Here is an 18223-nt window from a genome sequence, read left to right as displayed (position 1 = left end):
GTTACTTGGGACTGGAATGAGGACAGGAAATGGGCATGAGGCTTCTTTGTGTGGGGATGGAAATGTTCTAAAATTAGCTTGTGGTGATGGTTGTACAACTCTGTAAATCTACTAAAAAAATCACTGAACGGCACACTTAAAAGGGGTGCATTTTGTGCTATGAGCATACACTTCAATAAAGCTATTAATGAAAACAAAGCTCTAGGTGGATACAAGATCCAAGTCCTGACATGGTCCAGATGGAGACCACGAACCACAGGGTGGACAAAGAAGCAGGAGTCCCCCACCCTGTTTTCCACAGAGCTACCCACCACACCCATTGTGGCCATTTATTTACAGGCAGTGAGCCAATTGCAGGCAGTGAGCTCTATCAGGTTTTATTCACGCGCTTGTCTCTATACCATGCACGTGGCCTGAAACACAATCCAGCCTCTGGCCAGCACCAGCTGTGTTCATGAGAAGACCATGACAGAGCTTCCTCCTTCCGCAGCAGCTGGAGCAGGAGGGTGTCGAGGATTCAAGATAAGCTTTCTAGTTCTATCTTGGAAAATCACCCAACCTCTCCTAAACATTAACAGAAACTGTCATCTGGATCTTGGACTGCCACAGGGACTAAGCGGTTCTCACAGAAGCCCTATTTGGTTTCACAGGAGCCACTGTGACCTCCTGCCTGGTCAGCACCTGAGGCTGAACTTCTGCAAGGCCCCAAGAACGTTCTCACGGGTGACGATGTCCTCATCCTCCTCCTTCAGCCTTTCCTCCAGCATCCGTAGCACCTTTGTGCTCTGGGCCAGGTAGAGGCGACCTAGTAATATAACCAGAGATGCACAAGTGAAAGAATTTATCTTGTTAGGTGTATGTTCCAAAACCACTTTCTTTTTTTTTTTTTTAATATTTTATTTATTTATTCATGAGAGATACAGAGAGAGAGAGAGGCAGAGACACAGGCAGAGGGAGAAGCAGGCTCCATGCAAGGAGCCCGACATGGGACTTGATCCCGGGTCTCCAGAATCACGCCCTGGGCTGAAGGCGGCGCTAAACCGCTGAGCCACCCGGGCTACCCCAAAACCACTTTCTAGGAAAACTTTGCATGTAACACATGTAGAGACCGGGTAATTTTAGGTTCTAAAAAACTTAAAACATATTTCTTCTGCAAAGTTGGTTTTATTCAATCAACTATCTAATGAAGAGAAAACCACTCTACTTATAATAAAAACATAATTCATCATGGGGCACCGGGGTGGCTCAGCTGGTTACATCTCCGGCTCTTGATTTCAGTGCAGGTCATGATCTCAAAGTTGTGAGATCGAGCCCAGAGTTGGGCTCTGCACTTAGGAGAGAGTCTGCTTCTCTCTCTCTCACCCTATGCCCCATCCCTGCTCACATATATACACACTCGCTCTAAAATAAATAAACAAAAAATATTTAAACATAATTCATCACTATGCTTTTGTGGGGAGCCTTGCCAGATCTACCAGGAGAAAGAGAATAAGGAATCTCTAATGTTTTGGGTCCCTTAGTCTTTATAATAGAGGCAGCCAAGCAGTAGTGCTTTCTGGCCACACTCCTTGCTCCTTCTAGACACACCCTGTGGCTTAGAGGAGTTGGGAACCATAGCTGCGACCCTACAAGAAGCCCTGAGTTATCACTAGCCTGTTGTGGACGTGTGTCTTGATAATGTTAATGCATGCACCGTCACTCATAATAAATGTCTGCTAAATGAATGGAAGAATAAGCACATGAATGGGTGAACCAACTTTTGGAGTATCGTATATTCATAATTTGAAAACTCCCTTTATTTACATTTAAAAAGCTGAAACAAAGTAGAACTTATAGAAGATAATGATGCTCCATAAAATTATTTTGAATTCAGCTTTGGTATGTATTATCTTTGGAATTCAGATCTTCTTGGTTATCTACTTTTTGTTTGAGATTTTATTTTTAAGTAATTTCTATACCCACTGTGGGGCTTAAACTCACAATCCCAAGAGATCAAGAGTCACACATTCCACCAACCTGACCAGCCAAGTGTCCCAAGAGGTTGTACTCTTTTGAAGGAAATGGTGCAGTGCTTTGGGGATCAGCTTTGATTATTTCACTAACCTTATTTTGCCTTAAGCAAAAAAATATAGAAAATGCATCACCTGTTATATACTTGAAAACAATCTAACTAGTACTGTTAAAAAAACCAGAAAGCTTTAAAATAAAATAAGAAGGCTTATGGAATAAACTCTAAAACCATCAAAATTTGCTCTGACTAAACTAAGCAATATGACAACAACCAATTTGCAAAAGACCCCTTCGATGCACTGCACAGGGATCTCTTGAGGAAATATACAGTGTCTTTAAGAAACCTGAAGAAGAATGTCTGCTTTCAGAGGAACAAAATGCCTTAAATAAGACCTAGCTGTTCTCTTTGAAGAAAAGCTAATGATTTACCTCCTGCCAGGGATGCAAAAGCATTGATGAGCCGGGCCATGTACTGCCGTACTACCTCGCTCTTTGAATGCAGCAGCTGGAGCACAGTCCTCTGGGGAGACACATCCAAAGAGGAAAATGATGAGGTTAAAGAAAACAGCCAAACATACATCTCCTCTATGGGCCTGCTGTTCTCTGCTTCTGTGCGAATTTATTAGAGGTGAAATAAACAGACTAAAGTCAACACTTCATTTGGAAGTCTCAATTTCCAACGGATTTTTTATGAGAGTTGACAAAAATCAGTTATTCAGACTTCTAAACTGAAAGACTGAATTATACTGAGCACCTAGCCAGTGGCTGGCACAAGGGAGGCAATGCTGTTTGCTATTATTGTTGCTCATGTTTTTCCAGGTTAATGATAGGTCCAATAGACACATCTAATTTTGCTCCCTGCAAACCACAGTAAAACTACAGTGAATGGATTTTTTTTTAAAAAAGATTTAAATTCTGAAGGACAGAGAGACAGCAGAAGAAATGTAACAACATAATTTTGGAATCAGGAATATAGGGTAAAAGACTTAGCAGAACCAAGAATGCCAAGTCTCGAAGGCAGCAACAGGCAATGAGAAATTACCCAATTTGCGGCACTTAATCCTCAAAAGGAAAAAAAAATAAAGAATGAATACAAGCTGTTAAAGCAGCAGCTGGATTCCACTCTTGTTGTTCCTCCACAACTGTCCTCCTGCGTATTCCCACCATCGGTCTGGGGGTGTTTCCTTGCGAGGGTAACACAAAAGGTCTCTGGATGTGTTAGTAGTTGGACAGGTAGGTGGTCAGGGCCAGGGTCCCCAACAAGAAAATATGGAAGCAGGACGGCTAAAACAGCACTAACATCCTGTTTTACAGCTTAGATAGGACCACACTTGCATTCTGTTTTGCAGCCTTTGCAAAAACGACTTCTGCAAAATGTCCCAAAATAAGATGATTAACCACAAACTATTTGTCTCTATCCTGGGCAAGGGGCAGCGAAGACATAAGCCCCCAAGCGTCAGCAAAAAAAAAGACCATCAGCACAGAGGCATTAACCCTAATAGGCAGACAGATACATGATCAAAGCTCTGACTGGTGTGACTCAGCACACCCTGATTGCTTAAGAGAGTTCTGTAAAAGAGCTCATAAAACCCTTTAAATTTAGAAACTCTGGGGGCAACCCACTTGGGCCCCCCTCCCCTCTCTGGGAGGTTTATACTCCTGCTCAATAGACTTTGCTGCCCACTACTCTTGGTCTGATCTACCTCTTCATTCTTCGAAGTGGCGTGACCAAGAACCACGGGCGCTAAGGGGACACAGATCCTGTAACAGAGGGGATACCTGGCACAAGTGAGCAGGGCTTCCACGCCCAAATGGGGAAAGGGAGCAGTGCCTGAAGGTAGAATGAACACTGCACAGAGAGTACCCCCTCCTCTTCTCCTACTTGGCTCCCAGATCCTCATCCTCTAGGGAGGAGATAAGACTCTTCTCAGAGGAAAATGACCAACCCAAGAGAAAAGAACCAGAGTCCTCCACATCAGAGGTTCCTACTCAAGAGCCTACTTGGATCACCCTCAGTGGAGCTCTGCGTGGACAGGCCCTACCCTCATAGTCAGAATTTCTAACTAGCTTTCATTCCCGCCCCCTCAGAACATTATGAGATAACCATGGTCTACCGGAAACCTGAGGCAAGTTCCCAATATGGGAGATAAGTTCAAAACAAATGTGGGGGAGGGAGGGCAACCTGAAGGAAACAGGCCTGTGCAGGGAGAAGAAGACCAAAGATAAGCAAAAACATGTCATTCATAGCAGCTCAGAGACTCAAGAGGCTATACTGTATCCATGAAATACCAGGTTACCATAAAAAGGGGGAGTGAAAAACTGGACAGGAAGGTTGGAAAATAAAGATAAGAAGATCTCCCAGAAAGTAGAGCAAGAAGAAAAATATGGAAAATATGAGAGAAAAGACAGAATTGGAGAACCAGTTCAAGAGGTCCGACATTCAGAGAGAAACGAGAACACAGAGAGGAAATTATTAACAAAATAAAATCAAGGAAAGTTCCCAGAACTGCACTTGTCAGACGGAAAGGGCTCACAATGCACTCAAAATGGTGAATCAAGGGGCACCCAAGTGGATCAGTGGGGTAGGAGCCTGCCCTCAGCTCATGTCGTGATTTCGAGGTCCTGGGATAGAGCTCCAAAGTCAGGCTGTCTGCTCAGTGGGGAGTCAGCTTCTCTCTCTTCCTCTCCCCCTCCCCCTGCTTGTGCATGCTCTTTCTCTCAAATAAATAAATAAATAAAATATTTAAAAAAAAAAAAGAAAAGAGAAGACTCAACAGGCTTCTAGGGAGAAAACACCAGGCCATATACAAAAGCTCAGGAATTAGAATGGGTTTGGACTTCTCAACAGCAACTCTGGAACCTAAAAGGCAATGGAGCAAGGTCTTCCAAATAATAAAGGAAAATTATGTACAACCCAGAATTCTGTACAAAAAATAAAGACATTTTCAGACATACATAATTTCAAAAAATCTACTTCTCACCCATCCTTTCTCTGAAAGCTATTAACTATAAGACATGTTCCACCAACAAGAGAAGGAAAAACAGTAATGCTCAAAAGTGTGGTTCTGGACCACCAGCAGTAGCATCACATGAAAACTTGTTGCAAATGCAAATTCTCAGGCCCCATTCCAGATTTACTAAACAGAAAGCACAAGGGCCCAGTAATCTGTGTTTTAATGAGCTTTCCAAGTGATAAGACTGTTGCACGCTAAACTCTGAGAACAGCTCAGCTAGGAGAACTCACTAAACAACCAGTCCAATTTCTTGGCTGAAAGAGCCATTTTATCTTGGTGTCATGGTGACAGGGCATCCATGTTGTATGAGGAGATTTCCTGCTCTGCAGGTTCTCTGACCTTTTTTTTTTAAAGATTTAATTTATTTATTCATAAGAGACATAGAGAGAGAGGCAGAGACACAGGCAGAGGGAGAAGCAGACTCCCCACGGGGAGCCTGATGCAGGACTCGATCCAGGACCCCAGGATCACACCCTGAGCCCAAGGCAGACACTCAACCACTGAGCCACCCAGGAGTCTCAGATTCTCTGACATCTTAAGATAGCTCCAGCTCATTCCTTACTTAAAATAAATCACAGCAATTAAATATAATGACATGGGGAAGAAATAACATGTCTTCAGTGGCTACAGAGATCACAGCATTGTGACAAAACCGAAGATGTCTTTCATTAGAGGACACGTTATTTTTTATATATACAACCAAGAAAGAAAAGAAGCCAAATAAACTACAACAGGCCATCAACTATTACATATGCTCTAATTTCCCAGAATCCTAAAATAGGGGAGAAAAATGCATCTCAGATGAAATGAAATAAGAGAGTTTCAGAAAGATTCAATATAGAATTTACTCTTTGAATTTGAGTTTGTAAAGTCACAATATATTTTTCAGTTGCTTCATGCCTGATAAGTCGGTTTCTGTGCCATGACAAATATAAGCAGAAACAAAAGTAAAAGGAAATAAGTAAAAAATTTGAGAGACCATTTTGCAAACTTAACACACAACTGTCTCATGGGGACAGTAAGACTACTTTCAAAGAATAAACTGACAACCCCAAATTCTTGAACGTTACTACTTATGTGCATGATAGGTTAACATGTTGGGTCACTGTTGGGTGCTGTTTCATCAATGATCCTAAGGGGTATTGATATTTCACCCGATGTACATACTGTGAAGCTTAAGAATAGGGGAGCAAATGATCTAAATAAGATCATTTTAGATAAATATTGAGTGGAGATAATGAAATGCAGTGTCAATATATGTGCCACGTTCAAGATCTTGCTCCTCCTCCTGTCTAGCAAAGCCTGGTACTGATAACAGGTAAGGCGGGGGAGGAGTGGGGAGGGGAACCACCATGTATTGGCTACTCTGTGCTGGGCACTGGGTTAAGTACTTCCCACATGTGGCCAAACACAATCATCCCCACAACCTCAGGAGGTAGGTAACGGCTCCTTCTCAGAGATGGGAAACACCCTGAGACCCAGTAACTTACTTAAGGTTATCTGGCTCACAGGCAGTAGTGTAGAGTTTTGAAAACTATTAATCTCATTCCAAATCTCATACTTTTCCCACTGCATCATCAGACCTATCTGGTCCAAAGCTGTATATAAATATAGTGTTAACATATCTTAATTCAGATGAAAAATAGAGCCAAGATGAAAAATAATTGAATTAGTTCACCTGCCTTGCCTGTCATAAGTCATGCTGAACTCATATAGGACCTCATATAGTCCTATATAGTCATATAGGACTCATGGTTAAGCAGTGGAGTGAGGGAAAGAGTTGGGATTTGGGGGAAAGGAAAGATGACAGCAAAGAGCGCCAGAGTTCAATCAAGCAGTTCTAATCTGTTTAGGACTCTATTAGAGGTGAAAAGGGGGCCAATGTCTGGGGCAAATAGCAGATCTCACCAGCTAACAGAAGGTCAAGGCTGATATACGGTTGCTAGGCTGAAAATACCATATAAGATCATCCCCTTGAAATGAAGGCCGTGGCTGGGCTCTGGCCCATTTCTCACAGACCTGGCTGTGGCTGTGACAATCCAGGAGGTCGTTGCCAATGTAGGCTTCCAGAACGGTCTCCCTCTGCTCTCCAGGATGGGATGTGGTCAAGCGCTAAAACGAAGAAAAAGAAAATAGACCCACGTCTTAATATGGAGAAAAATGTTCATATAGCAGTATCTTTTAAATGACAGTAGCAGTAACTACACATTTAACCAAAGTAAATAATATACCGTTGGGTGGTGGGGGGTTGGGAGGAAATGGTTACCCAGGCAACCAGTCAACTAACAAAAAGTTACGATGTCATACTTCCTAATGGGTGATGTAGGAGTCAACTTACACACATGAAATCTCCAGAGAAGTGGTAAAATGCCCAGACTGTAAGTGTACAGATAAGGGAGAGGCCGGTCACCAACATCTAGTGAGGTTTTCTCACAGGAAAGGGCTTAAGAGCTGGCCCCTGAAGGATGAGCAGACTATTAGCCAGCATAGGGGAATACGAGCATAGTGGGGAGTGGGGGGCGGGGGGGGGGGCGGGAGCAGCAGTGTGTTATGGGTCAGGAAGGCATGAAAATACATGGTGCATGTGGTGGAGCTCAATGGGGCGTGGAAACAAGGCAGGTTGTGGAAGACTTGGAGCAAATGCACTGCCAATAAATTAGACTTTATACGTCAGGGCCTGATGCAGCAATACTGTGTGTGTGTGTGTGTGTGTGTGTGTGTGTGTGTGTGTGTAAGGAGTAGGTGAAGTTGTATTTTATAGATTTTGAAAGTCCTACGTCTCTTGTGTTAAGGAAGAATTTACTTAATGTCCCTAGAGCTAGGAAAAAAATTTTGTATGGGGAGTGTGTAAAATGTGTGTGTGTATATGAGTGTGCACAGGTGTGAATTATGAGAAAGTGACATAACTAAAGTGAGCAAATGTCCTTGCTTTTCCAGGAAAATCCTACTAACGATGCCTGAGATGGCAGGCCCCGCTTCTGGCTGAGGAAGAGCTGGAGGTGTAAAGAACAACATGGCAAGAAGACAAGAGCAGCAGACCACCCCCAGAGTGAAAGGTGGTGGCCTCCAGAGGCGGGGTGTCGCTGACAGACTGGATCCCCAGAGGCCAAGCAGGGAGCCCTGAGGGGAGAGGGTGTGTCAAGAGTGCCACATGTGGGGGCTGCCACCCTTCTGTCCAGTTCACTGAAGCTGGGGCCCGGATGCTAGAATGAGGTGGAGGCGTGAGAAGCTGGAGGGGGACACAGACAAGATCTTTGGACACCTGTTTATTTTTTCTGGTGATTCTGTGACAACATCATTCACTCAGCAAAGGAATAGCCTGTCTCACCAAGATGCTCAGTAGCACGGGCTGAGAGGAAGTGCTGGGCGGACAAACTGGGAGCCAGAGAATGAGTCGGCTAACCTGAGCAGAGACAGGCCAGGTGCGGGGCTGGGATGGTCCCTCGAGATGACTCATGCTGCCCACTCAGCCTAGTTAACTGAGGCAGGCATCACCAACTGACCCCAGGACTCTTTCTGCTGATGTGAGATGCATCCCCAGGGTATTCCTTGGGACCATATTCCAGGAAGCCTATCAACCATCAGAAATGCAAGCAAGGAGACCTTTTTCTACAGAGATGGGGAAATTGCTCAAAGGCATTTTGACGCCAACATACCCTGAAATTCAGGGATCCGTGAAGGGCTCTGACACTATTACAAGCTACGTTGGAATGGATCATCCAGTAAAAGAGCCAACTAGTGTTGGCCTAGCCCTGTAGGTCACAAAATGTAGTCTGGGGAATTCTAGGGGTCCCCAACTCCTTTTCAGGGAGTCTGCAAGATCATGATTATTTTCATAATAATACTAAGATATGATTTATCTTGTTTTTTAAGATTTTATTTTTTTTTAAGTAATTTCTATGCCCAGCATGGGGCTCGAGCTCATGACCCTGAGATCAAGAGTTGTATGCTCTGTCAATTGAGTCAGCCAGGAGGCCCTGATTTATCTTTTCCTTGGTCAACTTCTCAGAGGCTATACAAAGTGTTACACTGTGACGAATCAAATGGGGAAGCAGATGTGAGAATCCAGCTGTCCTCCATCAGGCCAGACATTAAAGAAATTTGCCAATATGTAAAACAACGTTGCTTTTCTTACTAAGTTTGTTTGGAAAATAGTTATTTTTTATATCTTAAAAAATATATATTTATGCTATATATGTTCTAGCTTCATGACTATTTATCTCACATGAATTAATATTTAAAATGTTCTCAGTTTTCATTTCTAATACTGGTAGATAAATATTGGTAGATAAAATTCACATAAACTAAAGCCTCTATGGTTCTCAGTAATTTCTGAGTGTAAACAGGTCTGAGAACTAAAAATCTTGAGAACCACTGGCTTAACTGGGACCAGTCTGAAGAGTTGGAAGAAAAGCAATAATTCAGATGAGGTTTTATTTCCCTCAAAGACTGGTTTGTCATGCCCACCCTTGCTATCTGCTCAAGTGGCCCCATGGTCACACCTGAATGCAGATGTCTTCATGAAGCTGTCATGTGGGGATGACTCTGGGCTATCACACACCAGCCCTGCTGGCTGGGAGTGTGGCTCACAACTGACCACAGGGATGGGCTTGAAATGGCACAATATCAAACGACCAAGGGAAGGCAGTGGCAACACAGGGGTTTTTATAAAGAGGCCAGGGCTGCTTTAGAAGCTTTTTTTTTTAACTTTAGCTCTTGGTGTTGGCAGGCAGCACGAAGAAGGATTTTGTAGATAGGTTACAAGATACAAGCAAGGTAGCCAGCCAAAAAGACCAACATGGCCTTTTTTTCCCCTTAACTTCAAGAGAAAGGTACGTACCCAGCGCAGAGCCTGCAACAAGAAGGCTTTCAAGCGGTCACTCCCCAAAATCAAATCCTTCTTCAGCTTCTCATAATCCAAGGAAGGCAGCAATGGGACATCCTTCAGTTTCCTATTCAGCAACACAAGTTCAAAGAGAGAGAAAGGGCAAAAGGGCACGTCCATTAGACCTCCTGAGTCCTGGGACACCAGCAGCAGCTCCGCTGTTTTCTCTACTCCTAGAACTAAGTACAGGCTTCCACAGAGAGGGCTTTCCAGGCTGCCCACCCCCTAGCGTTAGTGAGCTCCGCTGTGCCTTTCCTGCGGAGGTACTGGGGTTTTGTTTAACACCTTTCCCAAAATCAGGAGCCCATGCCTAACCAGGTTTAGAAAGCGCTGTGCTCACATTGGGCCAGAGCTCCATCCAACGGGAATGGAATCACCTTGGAGGCACCAGGACTTGCCATATGGCCAAAGTCCTATTTAGAACTTGGAGCAAAGCCCGAAGACCAGCAGTAGCAGCAGGCAGCAAGAGTTCTTCCCCAAAACCTGAAGCTGCTGGCCCTCTTAAGTCCGAGGGACCAACTGAGGGGATGCTAAGGGCAGACCAGGGTTAGGAAACCATGAAGAGGAGGTGCACAGTTGATCCCCCGCCAGGACAGTAAAGGATGTATCAGGAAGTAGGGAGGGTTCAAACTCTGGAGAGAGTAGCAAGAAGAAAATTTGCAAACTCTCCTCAAGAGGGGAATCCCTGGGTGGCTCAGCGGTTTAGTGCCTTCAGCTCAGGATGTCATCCTGGAGACCCGGGATCGAGTCCCACGTCGGGCTCCCTGCATGGAGCCTGCTTCTCCCTCTGCCTGTGTCTCTGCCTCTCTCTTTCTCTCTGTATCTCTCATGAATAAATAAATAAAAACTTAAAAAAAAAAAAACCCTCCTCAAGAGGACTTGAGTGGAGCCCTCCAGGGATGCCTTACATAACTCGTAACTCTCACACACACACGCACACACATAGCCTCACATATATACCTCACATCACACACACACATACCACACTCATGCATCTATCCCACACATGTATTCCCACAACTGTGGTGTGGTGTATGTGTTTGGGATATGGTTATGATTAGTGACTGAGGACTTGCTTTCATGTTTGGAATTGCAGGTTTGTGGACTGGACTGCTCCCTCATGGGGCAGCACTGAACTGCCTGGTCTTCACAGTTTGTTTTGTTCAACAGGAGGGAACTGGAGTGCATGGGAGAATCAATGAAAAGGGAGCAAGTCCTGTGGTCTAGTTAACAGCGCTGTCCCCATGTTAACTTCTTCGTCACGGAAGATGTGCTGGGGGTTTAACTTCCTGTGAATCTATAGTCATTTCAGCATAAAACAAGTAAAAAACAAAAGCAAAACAACAATCTGGTTTTTTTGACACTCTGCAGGGAATATTAATGTTAAGATCAATACTCCTGGCACAATACTAAATAGGGGCTCATGAGGACATGGGTGAAACGATGCAAGATAAAGGGTTCCTGGGGCACCGAGGTGGCTCAGTGGGTAGAGCATTTGACTCTTGATCTCAGGGTTCTGAGTTTGAGGCCCATATTGGAGGTACAGATTACCTTAAAAAATAAAATCTTAAAAAAAATGATGAAAGGTTCTTTTGTTTTTCATTGACGTGTAACTGAGACATATTACATTAGTCACAGGTGTACAGCATAATGACTTGACACCTGTATGCAGTGCGAAGTGGTCACTGCACTGAGTCTCTTTACTCTCTGTCACCATACAAAGTTTCCACGTTTTCTTTCTTGGGAGGACAATTTAAGATTTACTTTCCCACCAACTTTTGAATTTGTAATACAGTGCTATCGACTATAGCTCCCATGCTGTCCACTGCATCCCAGAGTTTTTATTTTACAAGTGGAAATTTGTACCTCCCAGTCTCCTTCACTCATTTCACTTATGTCATTAGTTTTAAAGGGTGGAAGAGAGATGGAGGTGAGACCTCTGGGGAGCAGCAGTGAGGATACTGAAAATTTTCTTTGTATGTGCCTATAGCATTCAACTTTTCTGTAATAAGCATGTTTTACATTATAAAGAAATATTACATGCTAATTTTCTTAATGTTAGTTTTTAAAAGACAAAATGAGATCTTCTCAGAAGGCCCAGGAAAAAAGGCTAGAGACAGGGCATCAGATGAGATCTCAGTAAACACTACTGGGAGGCAGTTCACCTGTCCTGTACGTTAAACAGCAGTGCCTCAAACATGTGCACACTGATTATTTTGAGACTTATTTCCCTGAGGTAGATACTACTGTTTTTGAAAACGAACACAGATACCTTAAAAATTCCAATTCCAAATAACTGGCCAATATTCTTCAAAAGCATCAAGGCCATGAAAGACAGAGACTGAAGAATGATTTCATATAAAAGGAAACATAGACACGACAACTATGTCAACATGTGATCCTGCACTGAATGCTGGACCAGATAAAGGACACAATGGAACAACTGGGAAAATGTGAGGAAGGCCTGTACATTATGTGATATGATATCAGCACTGATTTTCTGATTTTGATAACTGTACCAGGCTTACACAAAATATCAACACCAGGCATCTGGGTGAAGGGCATAGGAGAATCCTGTGTTCAATATTTGCAGCTCTGAAATTATTTCAATGAAAAAAAAGATTTTTCAATTTAAAATTTAATAATCTATTTTTTTAAGATTTTATTTATTCATGAGAGACAGAGAGAGAGAGATAGAGAGAGGCAGAGACACAGGCAGAGGAAGAAGCAGGCTCCATGCAGGGAGCCCAATGTGGGACTCGATCCTGAACCCCGGAATCACATCCCGGGCTGAAGGTGGTGCTAAACCGCTGAGCCATGCGGGCTGCCCGAGAGATAATCTATTTCAATTTAAAATCTAAACCAGGGATCCCTGGGTGGCGCAGCGGTTTGGCGCCTGCCTTTTGCCCAGGGCGCGATCCCGGAGACCCGGGATCGAATCCCACATCGGGCTCCCGGTGCATGGAGCCTGCTTCTCCCTCTGCCTGTGTCTCTGCCTCCCTCTCTCTCTCTCTGTAACTATCATAAAAAAAAAAAATAAATAAATAAATAAAATAAAATAAAATCTAAACCAGGTCTTATTCTAGATAAGAAAGTTCTGGGACGCCTGGGTAGCTCAGTGGTTTGGCGCCTGCCTTTGGCCCAGGCCATGATCCTGGAGTCCTCGGATCGAATCCCACGTCGGGCTCCCTGCACGGAGCCTGCTTCTCCCTCTGCCTGTGCCTCTGCCTCTCTCTCTGGGTCTCTCATGAATAAATAAATAAAATCTTAAAAAAAAAAAAAAAAAAAAAAAGAGCTCCATTTGGAAAGCCAAGTCTGAAATTGTTCTATAGCTGGGATGCTTCTTCTGGAGGAAAGAAAAGCTATCAAACGTGGGCCATAGTTTCTTGTCCATAATGGCAACATGAGCAGCTAACCTTACTGCCAGCTGAGTTGCTGAGCAGCCCCACGTTTCTGTGGCCCAGCCACTCTCCCATTTTCCAAAAAGACTGAGTCATACCTTCTCCTTTGTCCTCTGAAGCCCCTTCACTGACTACCCACCCCCTCACTCTTGGCAGGGGACCTTGCCTCTTATACCCCTGGGAATAACATTAGCAAACACTCAGAGAGTTTATCAAGCCCCCAGCACTGCCCTAAGTGCTTTGGACACATTAACTCATTTTTATCCTCACAACAATCCTATAAGAAAGTTATTATTGTCTTTATAAGTGAAGGAGCTGAGACAGAGAAGTTACATAAGTGGCCCAGGTCACAGAGCTGGCAGCAGAGGTGGGATTTTAACCCAGGCAGTCTGTGCTCATGGGTCAGTGTCAGACTTAGGCAGGACTGAGGAAGGAAGTAGGCCGTGAGTAATCTAACAGCATCCAGTGAACCCCACAGAGGGTCACCAGAATGCACCCTGTCCTCATGCCTCTGCCGAAGGTCCTCAGCTTCCTTGTTATTGCAACATATTCACCTGAAGTTCCTGAACATCAGACATCCACAAAGGTGACAACCTCATTGATTAGGATAGGAATGCTCAGGCATGCACAAAGCTACTCTGTGGCCCTGCTCACATGTGAGCCAGCAGAGAACATAACATTTAGACACTGCAACACTCTGTTGACTGCCCTACGATGGAAGATTAATCTCTAGAGAATAGAACACACAGGTACAATTTAACATTTTTTTCCTTTTGATGCTATCTCTCCAAAATAAATAGAATTAATACTAAAAGATACTTCTAATTTAACAGTGTCACTTATAATGACTGGTCTTTCCTTTAATATCCACGTGGAGCTCCAGTAAATCAAAGGTACTACTCTAAGCTAGGCTGTTAAGTGTTTATGAAAGTTACTTTGAATTCTAGTTTTACCTAGAGCTGTTCCACATAACAAATCCTAAGAGCAAGTACTTACCCAGGTGCCAAGGAGGCTCTTAACATGGTTGAAGCCTGGAGATGGAGGAGGGGAACAGAAGAAGAGACACCGTGTTAAACAGTGGAAGCAGTGCATTAATCTTAAATCATTGTGCTCACACAAAATCAACAGATTTGTAAAGTTTTTTATCCAGCAGTATTCTCTTATCATAATCATATATGATTTAAAAATTAGTTCAAACAGGGGTGCCTAGGTGGCTCAGTCAGTTAAGCATCTACTTTCAGCTCAGGTCATGATCCTGAGTCCTGGTATCAAGCCCATCCGGCTCCCTGTCCCTCTCCCTCCTACCCCTCTCCCCATTCATGCTCTCTCTCAAATAAATAAAATTTAAAAAATAAAAATAAATAAATTAAAATAAATAAACAAGTAAAAATTAGCCCAAATAGGGGTGCCTGCATGGCTCAGTTGGTTAAGCATCCAACTCTTGATTTTAGCTCAGTCCCTCGTCTCAGGGTCCTGAGATGAGCCCTGTGCTGGACTCTGTGTGAAGTCTGCTTGTCCCCTCTGCTCTACCCTCTCCCCACCCCAGGCTCAAAGGCACACTCTCTCTAAAACAAATAAATAAATAAAATTTAAAATAAAATAAAATTAAAAAATAAAATAAAATAAAGTTAGCCCAAACTGAAGTTAAGCAACACACTACTCAAGTATTTCCCAAGCTGCCCACCACCCTTCTTGGTTCATTGCAACTCTGCTCCAAGGAATACTCCATGAAAAAATGAGTGGGCTCTCCCCAAACTCCCAGGGGCACTTAAAGCTGCCTAGTCAGATGTTACAGAGAACAAAAGCAATGAAAATCACTTTATTATCCTGATTTTTTTCTTTATTAAGATTTTCTCTTTGAATATAAAAATAATATGCACTTTGTACCAAGCCAAACACTATAGAGGTGTTTATAGAAAAATCCCCCTCCAATCCCACTCTCTTTTAATCTCACTTAGAGGCTTTTAATCCTACTTACAGGTCAAATCACTGCCAACTTTATGGATATTCAATGTTCCACTTATTGTTTGTTTTGTTTTTGTCACTACAAACAATGCCATATTAAATATGTATTAAAATAGACTTGAGAAACAAAAAACCAAATGCTGTAACACTTGGTTAGACCAACTCAAACCAACTGTAAAAAATATCTTGAGAAGATAAGCAAAATCTAAGTATGGGCAGCACTGGTACTATATGATACTAAGAATCTGTGTCACTTGTATTTGGCATTGTGGTTATGTTTGGTTACTGTTCTGTAAAGCCTTTATCTGTTAGATGAATATAGTGAATTACTTACAGGTAAAGTGATATGTTTGGGATAGGTTTTAAGGAACTCCAGGAAAATAAAGTAAGGAGAGGAGAAGGAAGAGATCTCAGCCCTCTGTGGAACCCTTCCTGGAGGGGCAGGCAGTGGTTCTCAGTCTGCTGTGTGTCACCACAGCTCTTGAATGGTCATTATCCACACATTGATTGCTATTATCCACACATTATCACATTGATTGTGATTATTTTGCAATTATTTTTGTGCCTTTCTCCTTCAGCAGACATTGAGTTCCATAATGAGTGGAGATGTAGTACCCTCAATATATGCACCCAGCACCTGGTACAGTGCCTGGGCAGAGACATGTGATCAACACTTAATAAATGAATGAATGAATGAATGAATGAATGAATGAGGATTGACTTCCCAAGATGGGCTCTCCAGAATCCTTGACTGATCCTAGTTGATGATTCCATTCTCTACTGCTTCCATCTGCAGTATTTATGGGTCACACAGATTCCCACCTTGGAGACAGCAAACTGTACTTTTAAATGGCTCATGATCATGTGTGTTCTTATATTTTTTAATCCTTGACTTTTTTTTTAAATTAGAGGCAATGCCTATTCCTGTTATTGGCTTAAATAGCAAGAAGTTCAGAAAATAAATTTGAAATGTATCTAAATTACTCATCTAACACATTAAGAAGGCCAAGATAGTAAGTCAAATGAGTCAAATAAGGGTATTAGTCATATTAAAATATTAGCCTAATATAAACATAAAATAAAAATATTTTTAAATTAGTGTTATTGGCTAATTCATATATCCACAAATAAAATTCATCAACACCTTCCTTTTTTTTCAATTAAAAAAACGTTTCCTGGGATCCCTGGGTGGCGCAGCGGTTTGGCGCCTGCCTTTGGCCCAGGGCGCGATCCTGGAGACCCGGGATCGAATCCCACGTCGGGCTCCCGGTGCATGGAGCCTGCTTCTCCCTCTGCCTGTGTCTCTGCCTCTCTCTCTCTCTCTCTCTCTGTGACTATCATAAATAAATAAAAATTAAAAAAAAAGTTTCCTATCATTTACTTATAATCTTAAAAATAAATAAAATTTTAAAAATATCTTTTTTAAAAAAAGTTTATTTATTTTAGAGCATGGGGGTCGGGGGGGTGGGCAGATGGAGAGAGAGAATCTCAAGCTGACTTCCGGCTCAGCTCAGAGCTCAATGCAGGGCTCGATCCCAAGACCCTGAATAATCTCTACACCCAACGTGGAGCTCAAATTTACAATCCCGAGATCAAAAGTCCACGCTCCACCAACTGAGCCAGCCAGATGCCCCTTTCGATCTTTTAAAACACTGCCTCTGTTTTGCTAAACTTTGTATCATTCTATCTACTCTGTAAGAAATTAATTAAAAAACACTAATAACTAACCCTTTTATAAGAAGAGGCAGCGTATTAAACATTACTGAGCTTTTATTATCCAATCAAGTAAAAAAAAAAAAAAACAGAACACTAGAGCTGAGCTGTGGGAAGAATGGGCCAGCATGCTCAAAAGAGAGGAGCGTGTGCTATTTCATTCCTTCAGTACGTACCTACTGATTGTCTCCTATCTGCCGGGTCTCTATGAGGCACAGTGATACCAGAGTGACCAACGCAAAGCCCCTTTCTCAAAGAGCTTACAACTCAGTGGGGGAGAATCAGTAATCAGATAACTCTCTGTGCCTCATCTGCAAATGGTGGCAATAGCAGTACCAGGGGTGTGGACCCCTCTGAGAGCACCCAGAAAGTCAGCCGCTTCCCCTTCTTTTCTGCCTATCCACGCTGAGCTCCCCTCCCCTGATGGGGCTGCTGGAGCTGAAAAGTCCCGAGCTCCATTCTAAGTTATGAATTTGATGTTGACTTTAACCCTGATACTTGAGTATAAATTTGCTCAGAGAATAGAGAACTCACAACAGGCACTTCCTACCCACTGCATGAAGGCAGTTAATAGTAGTCAAACTAATAGGCAAATGTTAATAGTAACATTTGAACACTCAGGGGGCTGCTCTGATCTTTTGGCCAAACTTTACTTTGGACTAGACTTCTTTCTTTTTTTTTTTTTTTTTAAGATTTTATTTGAAAAAGAGAAAGCACAAAAAGGGAGCAGCAGAGGGAGAGGGAGGAGCAGGCTTCCCACTGAGCAGGGAACAGGACAAGGGGCTTAATCCCAGGATCCCAAGACCACAGCCTGAGCCCAAGGCAGACACTCAACCGACTAAGTCACCCAGCCATCCAACTTTGGACTAGACTTCTAAAGGTCATTGCTACCAGCTGCAGGTGCTGTTCTGTGTATGGGCAAGTGGACAGAGCTACAACATGCTGGCAAAGAGTAACTCAAGAGGAGAAAGATGGGAGAAGTTCCAAAATCATCAGTCACAGTCAGAATAATAATTTCCCTGCAAAAATAAATAAATAAATAAATAAATAAATAAATAAATAATAAAAATTTCTCTCATGAGCTAACAATGAATTTTGAACATGAATGGACCAGCCCCAGACTGGATCCCCTTGCTAAGGAGCCACCAAAGAGGCCCTGACTACAGCCCCATAGGGCACTGAGTGATTCCCAGATTTTATGCTGGGAGCTCAGGCAAAGGTCTCCATGGAAGCCA

At 43.0% G+C, this 18223-nt stretch overlaps 1 protein-coding gene across 7 annotated transcripts in view; it reads right to left on the bottom strand.

Annotated features, from left to right (window-relative positions):
* The window catches only part of ARMC9 (armadillo repeat containing 9), a 147457-nt gene that overhangs the window by 87122 nt on the left and 42112 nt on the right, over positions 1–18223 (bottom strand). For all 7 annotated transcript variants that reach the window (XM_038574163.1, XM_038574166.1, XM_038574167.1 and 4 more), the window contains 5 exons: positions 14307–14341; positions 9865–9976; positions 7044–7136; positions 2440–2530; positions 682–805 (listed from right to left, as the gene is read on the bottom strand). In XM_038574163.1, coding sequence (XP_038430091.1) covers positions 682–805; positions 2440–2530; positions 7044–7136; positions 9865–9976; positions 14307–14341 — 455 coding nt within the window. The remainder of the gene's footprint in view (positions 1–681; positions 806–2439; positions 2531–7043; positions 7137–9864; positions 9977–14306; positions 14342–18223) is intronic.

Source organism: Canis lupus, chromosome 25 (assembly GCF_011100685.1).
Source record: "Canis lupus familiaris isolate Mischka breed German Shepherd chromosome 25, alternate assembly UU_Cfam_GSD_1.0, whole genome shotgun sequence".
Lineage (NCBI taxonomy): Eukaryota > Metazoa > Chordata > Mammalia > Carnivora > Canidae > Canis > Canis lupus.
This window is presented reverse-complemented; position numbering and strand designations above follow the sequence as displayed.